At 33.5% G+C, this 20967-nt stretch overlaps 1 protein-coding gene and 1 long non-coding RNA gene across 3 annotated transcripts in view; both read right to left on the bottom strand.

Moving 5' to 3' along the window:
• LOC126876194 (venom serine protease Bi-VSP-like) overlaps window positions 1-20967 on the bottom strand; it is a 219207-nt gene that overhangs the window by 192098 nt on the left and 6142 nt on the right. The window contains exon 1 of one of the 2 annotated variants that reach the window (XM_050639059.1): window positions 6428-6665. The exons of the other annotated variant lie outside the window; for it this stretch is intronic. Within the exon in view, the coding sequence (XP_050495016.1) occupies window positions 6428-6659 (232 nt within the window). The 5' untranslated portion in view covers window positions 6660-6665. Of the gene's footprint in view, window positions 1-6427; window positions 6666-20967 lie in introns of those variants that run through there. 2 annotated transcript variants of the gene reach the window in all.
• On the bottom strand, window positions 3492-6178 carry LOC126876226 (uncharacterized). The gene is made up of 6 exons (XR_007694014.1): window positions 6162-6178; window positions 5936-6090; window positions 5266-5607; window positions 4111-4855; window positions 3803-3898; window positions 3492-3726 (listed from the first exon to the last, which is right to left on the bottom strand). It is a non-coding gene; the product is annotated as an uncharacterized LOC126876226 (long non-coding RNA).

Below are 20967 nucleotides of genomic sequence, written 5' to 3'. Positions count from 1 at the left end.
AATACGATCGTATTCATCGCTCCGAAACTTTCATTGTGCTGCAATTTGTGCTGCGTCTTTTTAATTTCTCTATCTTTCTGTGTTTTCGGAAAAATTACTTGAAAGATTAAGAATTGCTTGCCTTATTTTATTTTCGATTAGTTAGGATTTGATTATTCCAGGTAAGGTTTATTATTTATAACAGGTTTTATCACTTGTTTATTATTTAGGAGTTTGTTATTTTAGGATTAGTACCTTTTAGGATTTCTTATCCTTCGAGTTTCTGTTTCAGATATCTAGGTCTATTTCAAGATGTTTTATTACATTAGGATTATTTATTCGATTAAGATAATTTAAGAGTTTCACAATGTACAAAGAAATAATCGCGTGAAATTTAGATTTATGCTTTAAACGTATTAAACACGCGGTAATTTCAATGTCTATAGCCTCGAACGTGTTCTGATTAGTTGTGTCATTGTCTGTGACATTGAAATCACAAAAATCCATTGCAAGTGTGCTGTCATGCAATGTGGATGTAATTGGGTTTTTTGGGGTTAGGTTGGGGTTAGGTTGTATCATCTGATTTGTACAGTACTGTTTTAACGCAAGGACAGGAAAGTTATTATATATTTCCCGTCCATTATTTGAATCGTTGTGAAGTGTAACGAATTATATTCGATTCGAGGAGATGTTAATGAATTAGCCATTTCATATGTAATTACATGGAAATAAAAATCATTGCAAAAATAATTGATCTAATGACAACGGAATTTCCAATATTTTTTTGTTTCGTCACCTCTTTTTCGTAATATATCTTTTATAGGTACGTGATTTATTAATCGTTCGAATGGAAATAATTATTCGTATAATATTCAAACGATTCTAGCCATAAAATAAATTAAAACGATACCTGTCAATGATATGCAATCTGCGTATGACGTCAACCTCGATCTATGCTTATACATGAAATTTTATCAATCAATGACTAGATATACAATAATCAAATATTATAAAATTTCCTGAAAACCTTTAGGTGTTAATATCTTTAATATTTGCAAGTTATTGTTTAGCGCTAATTAGTTAGAATGTAACAAGTGGTGTACCAGAATTGAGATAATTAAGCCACACGAACAATCTTATTTAGATCTTTTTAATTTTTTAATTCTCTTTTGCTCTAATACTTCGTAAAATTAATCTTCATTAGCTACTACACTTCATAGAATAACAAGAGATAATTTTTCTTATATAACGTTTCATTCATAAAATCTATCATTAAAGTATATCTTCATAAAAATATCATTCCATACTAACGGTATATTTGGTGTCATACGAGATAACAGTTACCAGTGATGACATATGTAACTTTATAAAGATATCTCGTTTTATTATATATTAAAAGAATGTACTCATTGCTGCTATATTTCAGATGAAAAAAAGGCGGCAACGATTTTACAGTAAAATCGTTCGTTTACAACTGATTCATTTACATTTCATGATAATACTGTGCATTCTGAATATGCTATGATTTGGTTTAAAATAATAAATAGTCCATTCTTGCATACTATTGTTCCAGCTTTACTTGTATTTTCGATATTGGTATAAATAGAAAGACAATTAATGTCGTTCGAGTCTATTTTCGGATCATTTATATTACGTTTAATCCATATAGTTATCATATGAGACATAGTATCGTAAAATTTGGAAGAATAAAACGTTCGTACAGGAAGTACATTTTATAAGAACTCCAACAAATCTGCGTGTGCACCTAAAATACAAACTGATAGTGATTGTTCATAAGTTTATATACATTATCTAATGTCAATCGAAGGTATCAATTCTTTTTCTCCATAAGAGTACTTTTTCATTTATATGTGTTCAAAAATACATGTGTTCAACCGTGAAGCATATGTCACCTACAACGAAAAAGAGTTTTCCTATACTTAATATTTCCTTTATATACCTATGAAAGTCTATTCTTCGCGTAGTATGAAATTATGAATAAATCTGGAATATTGTTCAATCTGAAAAGAAAAATAACTTATTGACATCATTCATTGATACGAGATTCAGAATGTTTGTTTTGTCTTGCAGAAAAAGAAGGCAGCCCTCCCTTTCTTTTAATGTGAAATAGAAAGCGAAAATTTGAAAACAGATTTTTTGGAAATTTACTTGCAAATATCGTTTTCAATATCGTGATTTTCTTCCCAATGGTACTGTACTTTCAAATTTTCCAGTATCCCTCTAAAAACAAAAAGTCGAACCTCGTTATTGTTAACGTAGGCATTACAAGGAAGAGAAGTATTAGAAAGCAGCTCCTTTTTATTATGGATTTCTTTATAATCATGTAAATAAGAAATTCCGGAAATTTTTTCCTCAAGAATTTAATTCTTGTGTTTTGATTGATAATTATTACACTGCATACTAACTTTTCGCATACTGTTCGCGTCTAACAGTTTCCTAATAATAACTACTTCAAAATTACATATGTTCTTGCACGAATTCAAAAGTACGTATGATACAATTACAATTGATTCTAAAATAATAATTATTTAAAGATATTAAGATACTAATTAAACGTTTCACTGTATTTCAAAATCTGGAACAACAAATTTTTATTTATAAAAAATGAAACTGTCTTTATATATTCTTTGTCATGATGCTATTTCTTATTACCGTGTCGACATTTTTTAAAATTCATTTTGTTATCTCTACGCAATAGGAAAATTCATATACTGCTTAATATTTTTTGCATATTATCCATCCACCGCATGATATCTTCTGAAAAATCAAAATATTAATGTTATATTATTACAATGCTTCTTAAATATCAATTTTTGACAAATTTGAAATCCAATATATTTTGCACAATTATTATTTATCAAAAAATTCCAAGTTAGTAACTTTCTTTTCAAATGGCAAATAACATATACTTTGACTTACCTGTAAGTTTTTGTTCCTAATCATCATTTCCTCTTATAGAACATCATTATTGTTCTTATAATTACTACCAGTGTCATAGATATTGTAGTGGCTACAACTGAATTAATAGAAAATGATAAATAACTGTGTATAACACTAACACATAATTGTGTATAACAATGACACATAACTTTTACTTACATATCTGTCGATAAGGGATTACTTACTGTGATATCCTGTTGATGTTTCTTAAGGCACTTGATTAGGTGCGATACGGTATCATTCCTTATGGTATACTGTAGATAAGTATTTTAGAAAATAACAAGAATAAATCTAAATTATTCAGAGGTTCCAGTTTCGGCTTAGACATAAATACAGGACCATTTGCAAAGAAGAAAGGGTGCGTTTCTACAGCCTCGTTATAGTAACCATGAATACCAATCTCTGAATTACTGGTTACTAAACATAAATATCCTATAAAATTTAATATATTTCTTTAATTTTTAATACATACATGAGTTAGTAGTTCTAAATTATGAATCATCCTACCTGTGATATTACGCTTTTCCTTATAATATCATCACTCGAGTGAACAACATTAAGATCATGTAAACCATGTCATCCTATCTTACTGTGAAGATACTTAGTTATGTTATCTAACATTATAAAAATATCATCAAATTCAAGTCCTTTTATTCACATCACATGGCCACGACGATCTGGTTCTTCGTTATATAATGTTCTAAAATTTGTCGTATATATAGGATGTACAAACCGTGATATCAAGGTATCAGTTCTTCCTTCCCAAGGGACAGTTTCATTAAAATTCTGATAGAATTAAAAATTAATTATTAATATTCTAACAATCATATATGTTAAATACGTTATAGTCAACGATATATACCTGAGCGAATGTAGGGGTGATTCCTTGATAATTATAAATGTCATCAGCCCACATCATTGTGCCACTTCTTTGTACTCCAGCCTCTAGATTAACAGCCTAAACAAACATACGAAATTTTATAGAAGCTGTACAAAATATAGTATATATGCGCAATATTGAAGCGTTCAAGGGGATATAAAGGTAATGTACATCACATACACGTGTACTCTCATGCAACAAAATACAATTAGATTTAATAGTATAAGCTCTTTTATTCATCATAATAGATTGGAAATTTAAGTGTCTTACGAGGGTGAGTAAAAAGTTACCCGCTCTGTCGGTGTAGAATTTATTTTAAGCAATTGTCAAAAAAGACATACATCATTTTTTGACATAATCACTCGATTTCTGTATACACTTTGTCCATTTGCCGAAGGACCTTTGTATTTTCTCATTAAAAAATGTTTTGGGCTGAGCTGCGAACCACGAATGCATCGTCGTCTTCACCTTTTCATCAGCTTTTTCGGCATCCATCTCGCACAAACTTTTTAAAATCCAAATCTGTCGTGCACTATTGCATAAGCAGAGCCGTGGCTGATTTGCAAATGATTTGCCACATTATCCAGTGTCACTCGTCTATTCCATAGAGCATAAGTTCATGAGCACGTTCAATGTTGTCATCGTGGATGTGGACGGGCGTCCAGCTGTTTTTTCATAACACTCGTGCGATCTTCTTTGAACTTTTGTGCCCATTCAAACACACTTCGTGACAAAACACTTTCTCCATAATGTGCATTAAATCTTTGATAAATATAGGCATCAAACATAACCTCCGACCACAAGAAACGAATCACAGCATCCTGCACTGTTTTCCTGCAAATCACCATTGCAAAGCGCCATTACTCGCGCAACGGTCACAAACGAATTGACGTAACACAAAGAAACCTGCGCAGCAGCACTGAACAGATATTGACGTCATACGAAGAGTGCAGATGGATCAATACGGTCGACAGAAGTTTTAACTATCTGGAGTGCGGATAAATTTTTACTGAGAGTCGTATAGGAATCTATAATCTGTAAGTACACCTTTGGCTGAATGGAAATTTCTCTTACATATAGTCAAAAATGCTGAAACTGTGTATTGAATTGGAAAGTGATAAAAAATAAGTGAAGTTTCGAGGTTGCATGTGATTGCATGAGTACACAGGACGTTTTTAGCGAATAAAAAATAATTTTGAAAGACACGAGACTTATCTTGTATTTTATGCACTCTCTGTGTCCGAATTTCCAGAAGCTCTCTATCTTATGAAGTGTTTTAGATTAGCCGGAAAATTTTGTACGTACGTACAAGAAGTATACGATCTAAGTGGAATATTCCATTATTCTCTTGATACAACAGAAACGAAATTTACAGAACTTCTCAGAAAGTTGGTTTATTATTACCAAATTAATAGAATTAATACACGTTTATCATCTTTACATACCTAAGTCGTGGAGGTTTATCGTGCGTAAAAAATTAGTGTCGTTTCAAAGTTACATTTCGTACATTTTAAGCCTATAATTTGTAACGTACAAAACAATGTAAATTTGAGCTGTTTCTTATCTCCACAATAAGAAAATCCAACTTTACGTTTTTTACACAATGATATTTATGGAACAGTAATATCATATTATTGCATCGCTTGGAGAATGAAGTCAAGGTACGATGTGACCCTAGTGTAAATGCTGGGATACCCAGCTGTGCCGCACTTATAAGCATAAGACACAATACCTATTAAATACGAGGTTAATTCATGTTGTATCAGCAGTGGTCCGCCGCGGTCAGCCTGAAAGGATCGTTAAATTTTTAATCAAAGATACTGAAATATATCGATCGAATTGTATTGAAATTATACTTATATACAGTAATAATCTTCTATTGATTTGTGTATTGAAATACTCCAATTTATAACGTACATGTTATATGTATTTTGAGCAAAACTAAGATTAGAAGGAAATTAGATTAAATACCATAACGAGGTGTGAGAAGTGGGCAAAACTATTAAATTGTGTTTATCTATTATTTTTAATGTTTAAGACGTCGATTTGATGTTAATTCGAATCGACGTGTCTTCAGATACCGTATAGTTTGTAGTAACTCTGTAACTTAATTACCGTACAAGAATCCTCTCCACCCTGAGCATGTTCGGCACATATTATACCATCAGTGATATCAGGTGCATTAGGAAATTTGGAATAAGCTATTTTGCATTCGGCGTTCTTAATCACTGGCATTTGTACTTTCATTAATGCATTACGTCGTGGTCGTCCTACGAAGAAAATAAGAAAGATATTTAAGACTGGAACTATTTAATTTTATTATAAAATTGATATCACTTACTATATCTTAATGCTCCCGATCCAGCAACAAGGGGGTTATAGCCGACGAAGTTGCTCTTTCGTAGGGGCTCTTTCGTACAAATGGGATATACGTACCCTGAAAAATAAAAAAATAAATGAAAATGCAGGAAACGAATGACCAAAAGTATGAGAAAGAATTATACACGCTTTATGACACAATATATGTGTACAGTAAGAAATTTCAGGATATGATACTTCAGTAATACTCAATAGCATATATATATATATATATATTTGAGGACTTACTCGAAAATGGCACCTCCTCCACCAATCTAAGAATGACAATATTATGATTGTGTATGTTTTCTATTCCATCCATATGTGCACAATGTGCTGCGGTCAAAACATGCCTAGCCGATATCAGGGAACCTCCGCACTTCCATAGTGGTTTGTCTGGGTTTCGGGGATTACGAAAACCTAATGCAACGATCCATGGCCAAGCGCCTAAAATGCAATAGTCATAGTTGTGAATATACATAATTTTTTCTCACATAACGGGTAACAACGATTATTACCTATTCGATATTCGATCATACAGCAGACGATAAGTACATACGTACAAATACTCTGAAATAGAGATTTGATAAAGACATAAATTAAATTTTTATTCCAGTGGAATACAAATTATTAAATAATTCTATATAATTTCTATTTGAACTATACTGAACTATAAAGTTCAAACGTGTAATTTCTGCCCTAACAGTTTTTGATCTCTATCCATATTATTACTCCTATATCAATTTTTTATTTCAAGCAAAAAGATACTCTTCCTAACATGAAGTAAAAGAAAGAAATAATTCAAGTTAATAAGTAAAGTTACTACCGATAAAATCATAGCATTATTATTTAGTCTAATTGAAATGTACATTGATGTGCTGTTTAATGCCTTTAAAGTTCATTCTTTGCAGTAAATGGCTTATTATTAATCGGAAAGAAAGACATAAAACGTACCAAGTTCAGCTGGTTTACCATCGACCACCCTGGTATGAGAGACGTTGCTAAAACCACAGTATGGTGGTCGCAAAGCCTTATACTTATACACAGTTTTTATTAAAATTTCTCTCTTCTCTTTGTTTGGATCGTTCGGACAGCAAACGATCGTAACATTGCCCTGGTATCTGCACACTGATCGTCTATAAAAATCGGTGGCTGTACGGTACTGTATCTGCCATATTTCTTGCAGAGGTTTACATTTTCTGTAGTCAAGGCACCTGCCTTCTTGATTGTCCGGTGTGGTACATTCTGGATCAAACAATTTTAAAACATTTATACAGTTCAAAGATGCGTAAGAAAGCGACACCGATTACTCAACTTTCGAAGTAAAAAGCCGATCGAGTCCACCGGATTGCCCTACAGACACGTATTAATCCGTAAGAGTTAGTCATCATGTTGATAATAATTATCTAAAGAAACTTTTCACGTGAAAATATAAAATTTTAATTGATTAGATATTGTGTTAGCCATACTTAAGAAAGAAAATGAAAATGAATGAAATGAAAGAAAAGGACTACCTTCAACCTCATGTTTTAAATAAACACTTTGTCAGTTTTGCGGTAAATAAATTCTTAGGAATTCAGGACAGTTTTTAGTGAATCATTTTGTTTCGACCGTTCGCGGAGAGACGCGATCGCGAGATAGCACGTCAACGAGAGTTGTAAGTTCCCGTTACGATTAAATAATCGACGCCACGAACTGATCGATCCCCTTATTTCGATTATGATAATAAGGGTAGTTCAACGAAATTCCACAGAATTAACACAAATAAATTAATGTTTATTTCAACAACTTATTAACTAGAAAGATATAAATGGAACAAAAAAAATGTAACTGCGTTTTGGTTGATAAGTAATGCGCGACATACCACATGTGTTGACGGTTCGACATCTCGAAAAGTTCTGAACGCCTTTCGATTTTTTTCGTTTTTTCTGGAAGGCGACCCCCACTACGTTCGGATCACGCCACATTCTTTTACTGCGAGGTAAAATACGGGCCACGAGTCGACGTTTCTGGAAGTCGCCCTGCTTAATGAACCATGTTTGTTTGCCGGGCAGACGCGACGATCCGTCTGCGACATTATAGTGCCGCGATCGATAGTTAAGAATATGACCTATTGTAAGCCGCATGGCGTAACATTCTCCCCCCGTTGAGAGGGTACCGATCAAACTAGCGAGGTGTGGTTGAAGTTCCCATCTTATTTCGTCTCGGTGGCTAGTTGTTCGGGTTTCTCGAGATCGGGTTGAATTGGCAGTGGGACAAGCCTTTTGACGCCCCGATCCAAAATGCTCTTTGCCGTCTGAACTGTAGCTGTCCGGATGACACCATCGGCGCCTGGTTGAACCTTGATAACTCGGCCCAGAGGCCAATGCATGGAGGGAACGTTGTCCTCTCTGAGGATGACGATTGTGCCCTTTTGGATGCTGTGTCCACCCTTGCTCCATTTATTGCGGTTGGTTAGCTCGTTCAAATACTCCTTATGCCAGCGGTTCCAAAAATGTTGTTTAAGCTGTTGGATATGCTGCCATTTGGAGAGTCGGTTCGATGGAATGTCCCTGAAATCTCGATCACGTAAGCACATTAATGAATCGCCAATGAGGAAATGTCCGGGAGTGAGGGCTAGGAGATCATTTGGATCGGTGGAGATAGAAGTTAGAGGGCGGGAATTGAGGACTGCTTCTATTTCTATGATAAGAGTATTACGGTGTTAAGCTCATATGTTTCTGTTTCTCCACTCGCGCTGCGCCATAATATCCTTTGATATTTCCGATCCTCTGGTCGTACGAGGAATTGCCGATACAGGAATTTTCTCGATGTCGCCAGTGAGTACGTACTGATGAGCGCGGAATCTAATTAATATGCAAAATAAATTGTGAATTGATTCGAGAATATAGGATTTCCCCATTTTCATGATTATCGTGATTTTTGTATAAATATATTTTTTAAGATACTAATAATTAGGTACTTATAAATTAGTATTATCAATTATTTTGCATTTATAATTCCGCCTCTAGTATAAGTGTTAATTGAAAACTAACTTTATGTTTGAAAAAGTACTAGCAAAGTCGTTGAGTAACAAGCCACTGATGCTAACACAAATAGCATTGTCGTAATTAAATATTTCTAAATATTCATTTTTCATTTTGAACCTGTAGAAACAATTTATTATATATACTATTAGCTAAGTAATTGCATATTTAATTAAGTCGAAATATAAAACTTAGTTATTTTAATAATTTAAAAAATAAAAAACTGACAAACATTTCAATTTAATTTATGGTTGGAACAAAAGACAGTTATTTTTCATTAATTGAAATATTGCAATGCAGAGTACTTTCCAAAATACGCCGAGAGTATTCCTGATGGTGAAACGAGCGTTGCTTCATCGAACGCAGCTAAAGAAAACAACATCTATGTAGTTGGTGGTACGATGCCTGAAATAGGGGGCGATAAATTGTACAATACCTGTACTATTTGGGGTCCCGATGGAACTTTGATAGCAAAACACCGAAAGGTAAGTAATATATTCCTTTATGGCTTTGAATTTGAAAATATTGGGGTGAAGAAAGTGACTCTATCTAGGAATAATTTAGGAATATACATATGTACATACGTATACTATAACCAATTCTATAATTTACGGTTTATAAAATACGTTATGATACGGGAAACGCCCATTTTTGTTGTAATGTGTTTGTTGTTGTATAAATTTTTCACATACTTAAAATATTATTATACTTATTTTTTCTCCTTTTTAAACATTATTAAATGATAAGATTTTTTAATAAAAGAAAGTGATAAAAACGCTGTCAGTTATTAAATAAAAAATAATTAAAGTTTAGGAGTTGGTAACTTTGATATTAAATTACAAAAGTTGCAGCAATAGAATTAGCGACTACATTTTTATGTTATTAGGTACATCTATTCGACATCGACATTCCTAATAAGATTACTTTTCGAGAGAGTGATTCACTCAGTCCTGGTAACTCCCTAACGACGTTCGATGTGAAGGGCTGCAAAATAGGTATTGGCATTTGCTATGATATTAGATTCGAGGAAATGGCACGCATTTATCGGAACAAAGGTACAGTAACTTAATCGATCAATACTTAACTAGCAAAAAATTAAATATCTTTCTTAAATATATTCTATATAAAATTAATATAATCTGTAACTCTGTATAAAAAGAAGCTTAATTTAAAAAACCAGTATATTTGCTGAAAATGAAACAAATAAAAGAATTAAAAGCACAATAAGAGGACTGTCCTCGCATATTCAGAAATGATGGAATGTGAACCGTGCAACTACGAAGTTAATTGGTATTCGGTGGCTTCATATTTCCTGCTTCTCTGGGTTAGGTTGCCAAATGCTGATATATCCAGCGGCATTCAATATGACCACTGGACCACTGCACTGGTCATTACTTCAGCGTTTCAGAGCGAATGATAATCAATTATACGTTGCCTGCATATCACCGGCTCGTGTTCCTTAAGCAAGTTACGTCGCATGGGGACATACACAGTTGACCAATCCCTGGGGAAAGATTCTTTACGATTTGGAAACTCAAGAGAATATGGCAGTCACCGATATCGGTAATTTACAGCTTAAAATTAAAAGCGAGAGATCCATGATGTAATTAATTTTTAGTCTCGTTAATTTATCGATTTAGCCATCTTCCTCTGTATTTGTTGAATTTATTAGTAAGCATTACTTATTACTTCGTATGTTTCTTTTTTCTATCAGATCTAAAAGTTGTTGAGGAAGTAAGGGCTCAGATACCTACATTTTCTCAGAGACGTACAGATTTGTACGACACTGTCTGTAAGAAGGAGTAACTCTACACTAAAACAGAAAATGTTTTTTTATAATATTTCTACTACGATATCCTTTTTTTGTGAATTATTACTAATTTCTTATCATTTGTACTAAATGAATGACTCAATTAAGAAAACCAAAACGTTATAAATAATAATCTGTATATCTTGTGTATCAACATGTAATTGGATATTATAATAATATAGGAATGCTATAATAATATAGGATAATAATATAGGAGAATAGTAATATAGAAAAAAACTACATGCTTTTAAACACCTTTAATATCGATCACATAAATTGTTATAATTCACAATGATTACGCATACATAAAAGACCCCTTGATAGTAAAATTGACGATCAAAAGGCAATTACGTATCGTTTAACAACATTTAATTTATAACACCTTTTAAACATTTAGACAGATTAACACATAACACTTCTTATATAGAAACATCAATTCGAAGTTATCAGCTTGGAGAAATTGGTCGATTAATACCTGTAGATTGTCTGTCTCGATGAAAGACTTAAAGAGAGCAAAAACATGATAATGCCGCTAATATAATATTCCTTCTTTCTTGTATCTGTCTGCCTCTCAGGTCGATTTACTAATTACAATAAGTAATTTCGCCTTCTTTGCGCTCTCTTTTAACGCATTCGAGACCGAAAGAAATTCATATCAGTCAGTAGGCAAGGGTATAATATACATATTTTATATATAACTTACGTAGTAATGTATATATCATGTTAATTTCATATTTTTTTCAATATAGAATTATTATATATATATATTTAACTGTACATAATACATTATAGAATAACATAGTATATAATTTTATATTTTAAAAATATGAGGCATACTATTTAAGATTGTTATCGATTTAAAATCAAAGTATGAAAAGGATACCCTGGAGAGAGTAAAACACAGAATCATTCTAACTAAACATTCAAATCGTAGCGACACCTAGGTATCGTCTTACAATTAAATCTCGGTCTCGAATGGATTAAAATGAAATACATACTTGCAGCTTCAACATCTTCAATATCGAGGAGATTCAAACTTTACAAATAAATGTAAATTGCGATGTAAAACAAAGCGATGTAAAAAGGGAAAAGGAGGAAAGAAGGAACAGGGAAGCAAAGAGAAGAAACGAATTTTTCATTTTCTCGAAACTGGATCAAGTTTCAGGAAGGCCATCCAAGTAATTGATGTCCTCTGTACTTATTTGTTAATCATGCGCGGAATCAGAACGATTCGACCTCGTTCCAAAGCAAATCGTTACTAGAGTAGAGACGGGAATTAATAATTCGTGTCAATTGTTCGATCGTGTTCACAAATTCAAATGCGGTTGAGTAGCGGAAACCATTTATAACACGTCCCATACAGCGTAGATCGCATACACGTCTTAGGATGTATTTTTGGTACTTATATATACTCTATATATATTCTTACTCTATATATACTTATATGTACTCTATGTATATTCTCTATCTTATATATACCATAAAATATTTCGTGAAATCGCGTATTCGTGTCTAATGTCAGGGATTCTCTTTCCATAAGTCTGCGTTTTCTATATTATCTTTCTTCCTTATCAGTAGGCATTCTCACAATTTGTGATTAATACTGCTCGTACAGGAATGTTAGGTTTTTGACGTTGTAAAATTTCACGTGAAATAATAATGCCTATATATTGACTAATTTATCAATTAATTAAATCCGTGTATATCAAGTTTTCTATAATTTAGTACTTTCGTGTAACTACAGAAATTTGATGCAATATAAAACTTGATTAAAACAGCGATTCATTAGGAAACGAGAATAATGATGCAAATATTTTTTGTAGCCATTATATAGGATTTCGATTGCATAATTAATCAGTATCAACTTACCAATCTTTAACTGAAGAATGTGAAGAAGGGCTGGCGGTATATAGACCGCAATTACGATCGTTTTCATGTAAATTGCCAAGCTGCTGTACATGTTTGTTATTCGTAAAAAGTTGCTATGACAAGCGGAAAGAAATAGACAATCCAGAAGTATCTGCAATAGAAATCAGAATACACTCGTTTTCGCATGGTTGGATCAATTTCGCGTGGGACTAACCTGATTGAACCTAACGCGGGATAATTGCTCAACTCACGACCTTAACCAGCCCGCTTGATTCTCTGTAAATGCTTGAAATTGACGCTTGGATTCTTTCCAGATTAACTAGCTTTGCCCCTCCCTCCCTTTATCTATTTTCTTAGATCAACTTAGAATGGATCGAACAAAGGCACAAAAGAATTCGAAGAAAACAACAACTTATTATCCAAATTGTTCATCGAGGGTAATCAATGCTGTATACTTCCTAGAATTAGGATGAATAGGGATTTGGAGAAACCCACCGGCCATGTCCAGAATAATAAAATATCTCGCTTTTGCAATCTCGCGACTTGATCCGCAGTGAGGGGTAAAGGATACCGATCCGCGACCGTATATTTATTTAGTTCTCGAAAATCTACCTATCATCTATCTGAACCATTGTTCGTCTTCACGAGTAACACGGGGCTCGCGAACGGTGAATTACTAGGCTTTATGATTTTTGGCTGTAATTAAGTCGCTTGTTCTATCACGTACTACTCTGCGCTCGCGAAGTCTATTAGGACTCCTTGTACGGCGATGTTAGGATCAATTAATTGTACTTCTAACTGTCCTGTATTTTTTTTGTACGAGTACGTAGGGAACCCGTAACGGATGAATCTCTGAATTTTCGAAAAGAAAGATTAATCGACTTTTATCACTACCACGTACCTCATTGTCAACTTCATTGACATCGATCTCGTTTTCAGCGGTTTTATTACGGGCATGAATTATTTTTGTTTTACACATAGCGAGGCTAGTTTGTGTAATATTACGTCAAGATCTTGGCTTAAAATTTGACGAGCAATCGCGATATCGTATTTTTAAATAACTATCAGTCAGGACATGAAAAATTTATCTCTAACCACTAAAAAGAAAAGAAAAGAAAAGAAAAGAAAAGAAAAGAAAAGAAAAGAAAAGAAAAGAAAAGAAAAGAAAAGAAAAGAAAAGAAAAGAAGAAAGATAATATGTTGTGGCAGTCTAAGTCGATCTAAGAAAATAGATAAAGGGAGGGAGGGGCAAAGCTAGTTAATCTGGAAAGAATCCAAGCGTCAATTTCAAGCATTTACAGAGAATCACTATTGAAAGTTCAAAGGCCGACTAGTGAGCTTCATCCTATCTCATTTTTTAATCAGGCGATGGATCGACGAATCGTATTGATTTCGAGGATTATTATAGTTCTGTGGGGATTTTAAAGCGTGGTTTGTCTAATCTTGTCTCGTTAGCTACAGACTCTTTGGCGAGCAGCCTGAAACTTGATCCAGTTTCGAGAAAATGAAAAATTCGTTTTTCCTCTTTGCTTCCCTGTTCCTTCTTTCCTCCTTTTTCCCTTTTTACATCGCGTTAAGACCCGTTAAATAATATTGACTGCCGTGGACGCTGGCTGAGAAGTGCACTTTATAACTAGCTTTAAAATCACTGACGTCGACGAGGACAAAGGTAAGTTAGAGGGTCATTTATCTGAGCTGGTGTTATTCCGCTGTACAAACTATTTCCGGCCAGTACCTTTTATGTACTTTCGCTTCCGCTAACAAGCAACGCGCCATGTCCATCACTGTTCTATTATACCTTTCCGCTGTCCCGTTTAATTCATGTACGTATGTTGGGCAATTATTTATTCTTATACCTTTATCCCTAGCAAATTTATAAATTCGATTATTTAAATATTCTTTACCATTATCGCATCTTAATATTTTTAACCTCTTGCCCGTTAAATTTTCGGCTTCATTTACGAACTGTACGAAAGAATCAAAGACCTCATCTTTTGATTTTATACAATAGATCCTAGCTATTTTACTATAATCATCGATAAATGAAATGAAATATTTTTCTCCATTGAATCCGGTAGTCTTAAAGGGACCACATACGTCCGTATGAATAATTTCCATTATTTCCCTAGCCTTAGTTCGATTATTTTTGAAAGGTAAGTTATGCATTTTGCTTTCTATACACACCCTACATTTCAAAAGTTCCTTTTCAAATTCATTCGGTATGCCAGTCACTAGCTGCTCTTTACCCAAAATCTCTAAATATTTAAAATTTACGTGTCCTAGCATCCTATGCCATCTTTCCTTTTTACTCATACCACTACGTTCGGCGCTGTTTACTAAGTGCTTCTTCCCTTTCAATATACTTTTTATTCTATATGTCCCATTCTCTTTGAACGCTACAGCTGTAAGTATATTATCCTCATCTATTACTTTCGCAATATTTCGTTTGGAAATAACCGTATTCTTATTGTCTGTTAGTTTACCTAAACTAATCAAATTTGCGGACATTTCTTTCGCGTAAAATACTTTCCTCATATTTATTTTATTTTGTTTTCCGAATGCTTCAAAATAACTTATAACATTCCCAACTTTTGTCGCTTTTATCGGTCTATTATCGCCTAAATATATATTTACCGGTTCTTTTAGGTCGATAGATTTATCGAAATAATTTATATTATTAATTATGTGATCGGTACAACCGCTATCTAATAGCCACACTATTTCGTTCTTACTTATTTCATTCGTCTCACTGCTGTTTGCTGCGTGCGCCGTTGCTGTCCATATGCCTGCTCTTGAGTTTCCATGCTCGCCCGTGCCGGTTCTTGATTGACGATGAAAGTTTCCACGTCCTCTGCTCGTATTGCCTTTGTTCTCTCTTCCTCTGTTTCGACCACGTGTTGGCCCATGCCAATAGCCGTTACTGCTTCCCGCTTGGACGCCATTTTGACACTCTCTCGCAAAGTGTCCTAATCTTCCACATCTGAAGCATCCTTCCTTTTTTGCAGAAAAGGCGTTGGTTTGCCTTTCTCCTCGATTGGATTTATTTTTCTTCTCTGCTATTTCTATTTTATTTTTCACATACGCTACCGTTTGATTCTCTTCTTTCAATGCGTCTATTATGTCCGCTATGTAGCTGTATTCTTCGGGTAACGTATTCAGCATGTAATTCAGCTTTTCCCTCTCACTTACTTGTGCGCCCGCACTTTTTAATTCATTTATTAATTTTTCGAAATCGTTAAAGAATGATGCTGAATCAGTGTAGTTCTCCAGTCTTATGTTTTCCAATCTCCTTCTGCATACGATCTGCAGTGCCGTCGACTCTTTCAAGTACATTTCATCGAACCTTTTTATTATATCATACGCCGTTTTTCCTTCCCTAACATACTCCAATTGTCTGTTCGATATTGCACTATAAATTATATTTATCGCCTTCAAATCCTTTTTGTCCCAGTCTTCATCGTCTCTTTCGTTCTTCATTCTAGTTGTAACAACCTCGCATTCCTTATATTTGAGAAACATCGTGATTCTTTGCTTCCACATTCCATAATCCTCACCATCGAATATAGGTATCATGATTTCCGATCTCTCCATTTTAATTGATTCTTCTTTTTTTTTCTTTTCTTACTCAAGCGTTCCTACGTGCTCGAAGTATATTTTGTTCCTCTGAAAGTTTTTTTTTCTTTACTGAAAACTCACTCGCAAGATCGTAACCACGCACTAAATATCTTGCAAAACTAGTAACCACGCTCTGCTACCATGTTAAGGAAATTCGAGGATTTGGGAATACAAATAATTGACTATATTTCCCACGCAACAGTTATACATCTATATTACACTCTGAAGAACGTCTTGCACGCACGCTTGTCGCCAACCGACTATCCTAGATTCTTCTAACATCTGGCAACAGTCTTTTGTCTCCACTAAGACCTTGACGCCCTCTGGCCCTTACACACACACTCTCATGTACAGTGTAAATGTATCACTTCCCTAACACAATTATCCCGCGTTAGGTTCAATCAGGTTAGTCCCACGCGAAATTGATCCAACCATGCGAAAACGAGTGTATTCTGATTTCTATTGCAGATACTTCTGGATTGTCTATTTCTTTCCGCTTGTCATAGCAACTTTTTACGAATAACAAACATGTACAGCAGCTTGGCAATTTACATGAAAACGATCGTAATTGCGGTCTATATACCGCCAGCCCTTCTTCACATTCTTCAGTTAAAGATTGGTAAGTAGATACTGATTAATTATGCGATCGAAATCCTATATAAAAACTATACAAAGATATTTGCATCATTATTCTCGTTTCCCAATGAATCGCTGTTTTAATCAAGTTTTATATTGCATCAAATTTCTGTAGTTACACGAAAGTACTAAATTATAGAAAACTTGATATACACGGATTTAATTAATTGATAAATTAGTCAATATATAGGCATTATTATTTCACGTGAAATTTTACAACGTCAAAAACCTAACATTCCTGTACGAGCAGTATTAATCACAAATTGTGAGAATGCCTACTGATAAGGAAGAAAGATAATATAGAAAACGCAGACTTATGGAAAGAGAATCCCTGACATTAGACACGAATACGCGATTTCACGAAATATTTTATGGTATATATAAGATAGAGAATATATATAGAGTACATATAAGTATATATAGAGTAAGAATATATATAGAGCCAAACCAACCAATTACTTTAATTAATGCAAGCTGTACTCGAGATTCGCGCATCTTGTGTATACACACCGGGTCAGACAAAAGTTTTCATTCATCCCAGTAGAACTTTCGTAGTCCTTGAATGAGTGGACTGATTCTTCGTGCGAAAACAAATTGGAAGCGCAGAGGGATGTATTGTTTCAGCGTATATCGATTTTAAAGCACGGTTTTAAAGCACGGTATAATCAATTCTTTTACATAAAATTATATTGTATAGGCTATTGTTATTTAAACACTTTAAATTGGATGGTTTTTACATATGCTAAAAAAATGGAAAATGATGATGATGAATCAATGACACGTAGAAAATTATAATCTATTGTATTGCTGTTATCTAATGGTGTTGTAATTGACTGTATGGTGGATGTATCTAATGGTGTTGTAGTTGACTGTATGTTGTTCAATATTGCCATGAAACTCTTCTGATTCATTGTCACTTATACGAAGTATGGAAGTATACGAAATTGATAAAATTATTAATAATATTTACGAAGAGAAAGTAAACTGTTGGATATATGACAAAATAATTCTATTTTAAATAAGAGACTGGTCAGCGTGGTTATTTTGTTTACAAAATCAAACGAATTTAATGAATGTAATGGTAAGGAAGTAACTATAAATGGCTGTTAAACTATTTTTATGCTTGAAAAGTAATTCGCAAAGTAATGTAAAGCAGTACTACTGAGTTGTACATAACCTCTTTCAGAATTTGTTCTTAACCTCTTGCTTCATAACTTCCTTAATTATACTCTTCAAACTTGTTGACTACTTCGATGTTGTTACGAACAGAAACTGATAAAATATTAATCTTAAATATAGATTGAAATGAAAGCTTGTCACGTAAATATATATATATATGTACTACTTACTCAAACTATGGATCACATAACCTATAAAAAAAAAAAAAAAAAAAAAAAAATTATTGTACACTATAAAGCAAGAGGTTAAATCTTTAATCTGTTAAGAATTAAATTTTTTATTGTAACTGCGAAAATTATAAAAGTACCAAGCGAAGCAAGTACGGAATATATGCGGAATATGAATCGCTCAACGAACCAAAGAGCGGCACAGTGACAAAATTAGTAAAGTAAAGACCACAAATATTACAACATTATATTCTACCACAAAATAATTCTCTATACAAAAAAGGTACACAACGAATCGATTTTTCACAACGATAAGAGTCAACAGAACCAATCAAGACCAGGCGAGACTCTCATAAGACAACGATATCAGAGGGATCAAATCAGCGACTTCAATCTATGTTACAGAGTATAGTTATCAAGAAAAATTGCTCTTTTCATGAAAAGTATGGTAATGATACTCTTATAATACATTGTATATCTGGCAGTCGGGTGTGCCCGTGGCCATCGGAAATGTAAAGACGACGCTTTTAGAAAGTGATAGCGCCATCGCGTTTTAAAAACGCGTTAGAAGAAGGTCGGTTTCGCTATCCAAGGCGAATCGAAAAGTGTGCGTGTTGCGAGAATCAGAGTTGATCGAGACGTCGAAGCATAGAGCCGTTAGAATTGAGTTGCGAGTGTTGTCGAGTGTTAGAGTTGCTAGTGAGAGAGAGAAAGAGAGAGAGAGAGAGAGAGAGTTACCAAATAGTTGTCAAGTTATTTGTTGTAAATACGAGCGTTGCATTTAGTTTTCCTGTTAATCAAACATCGTTTCTCTGTCTAACTAATATCTGTATTTTCAATCCATTATTAATAAATTATAATTAATCGAACAAAATTACACCTTTAATATATTCCGATATTACATTACCGTGATGTAATATTTATCATGCTTATTTTGTACGTAAAACGAATCGTTGGAATATTCCCGAAGCTAACGAAGCATTTCCCAAAAGTTAAACCGAAGAGATTAACGCGAATAGTTAAGTGAAATTTTTCCATTAACTTGCTGACCAACCGGCAAATAAAAAATCATAAAAATTGTTTCAATGTGTTGAGGTCACGCATAACTTCTTTTTTCATTGACGATTACCAAACAGGTAAAATTTCGAAATTGTACGAAGGCCACGTGACCAGATCGTATTGGAATTTGAAGTGCATGGAAAAAGACAACTCGAAGTACAAACCTTGAGCTGTACTACTCGAAGTACAAACGTGAACTAATGGATGCAGAAAAGCAATTAACGCCAAACATCCGAACAGCATCTTGGAGCCCGTCATTGTTCTGAAATAAAAGAAGTGACGAATTAAAAAGACGCAGGACTAATAATAATAAAGGAAACTTAGTTCGTATTATAAATTGAATTTACATCAGAAAAGAAGCACGATCAAGCGAAACAGATCGTAGAAATGACAAATATCATCGATATACGTTTCAGTGTAATTTCACTTTTGAAAATTATTTAGTTTAATACGATCGTATTCATCGCTCCGAAACTTTCATTGTGCTGCAATTTGTGCTGCGTCTTTTTAATTTCTCTATCTTTCTGTGTTTTCGGAAAAATTACTTGAAAGATTAAGAATTGCTTGCCTTATTTTATTTTCGATTAGTTAGGATTTGATTATTCCAGGTAAGGTTTATTATTTATAACAGGTTTTATCACTTGTTTATTATTTAGGAGTTTGTTATTTTAGGATTAGTACCTTTTAGGATTTCTTATCCTTCGAGTTTCTGTTTCAGATATCTAGGTCTATTTCAAGATGTTTTATTACATTAGGATTATTTATTCGATTAAGATAATTTAAGAGTTTCACAATGTACAAAGAAATAATCGCGTGAAATTTAGATTTATGCTTTAAACGTATTAAACACGCGGTAATTTCAATGTCTATAGCCTCGAACGTGTTCTGATTAGTTGTGTCATTGTCTGTGACATTGAAATCACAAAAATCCATTGCAAGTGTGCTGTCATGCAATGTGGATGTAATTGGGTTTTTTGGGGTTAGGTTGGGGTTAGGTTGTATCATCTGATTTGTACAGTACTATTTTAACGCAAGGACAGGAAAGTTATTATATATTTCCCGTCCATTATTTGAATCGTTGTGAAGTGTAACGAATTATATTCGATTCGAGGAGATGTTAATGAATTACCCATTTCATATGTAATTACATGGAAATAAAAATCATTGCAAAAGTAATTGATCTAATGACAACGGAATTTCCAATATTTTTTTGTTTCGTCACCTCTTTTTCGTAATATATCTTTTATAGGTACGTGATTTATTAATCGTTCGAATGGAAATAATTATTCGTATAATATTCAAACGATTCTAGCCATAAAATAAATTAAAACGATACCTGTCAATGATATGCAATCTGCGTATGACGTCAACCTCGATCTATGCTTATACAAGAAATTTTATCAATCAATGACTAGATATACAATAATC

Source organism: Bombus huntii, unplaced genomic scaffold (assembly GCF_024542735.1).
Source record: "Bombus huntii isolate Logan2020A unplaced genomic scaffold, iyBomHunt1.1 ctg00000067.1, whole genome shotgun sequence".
NCBI classification, from domain to species: domain Eukaryota; kingdom Metazoa; phylum Arthropoda; class Insecta; order Hymenoptera; family Apidae; genus Bombus; species Bombus huntii.
Note: the sequence above shows the minus strand (reverse complement) of the source record. Positions and strands in the feature narration are given on the sequence as shown.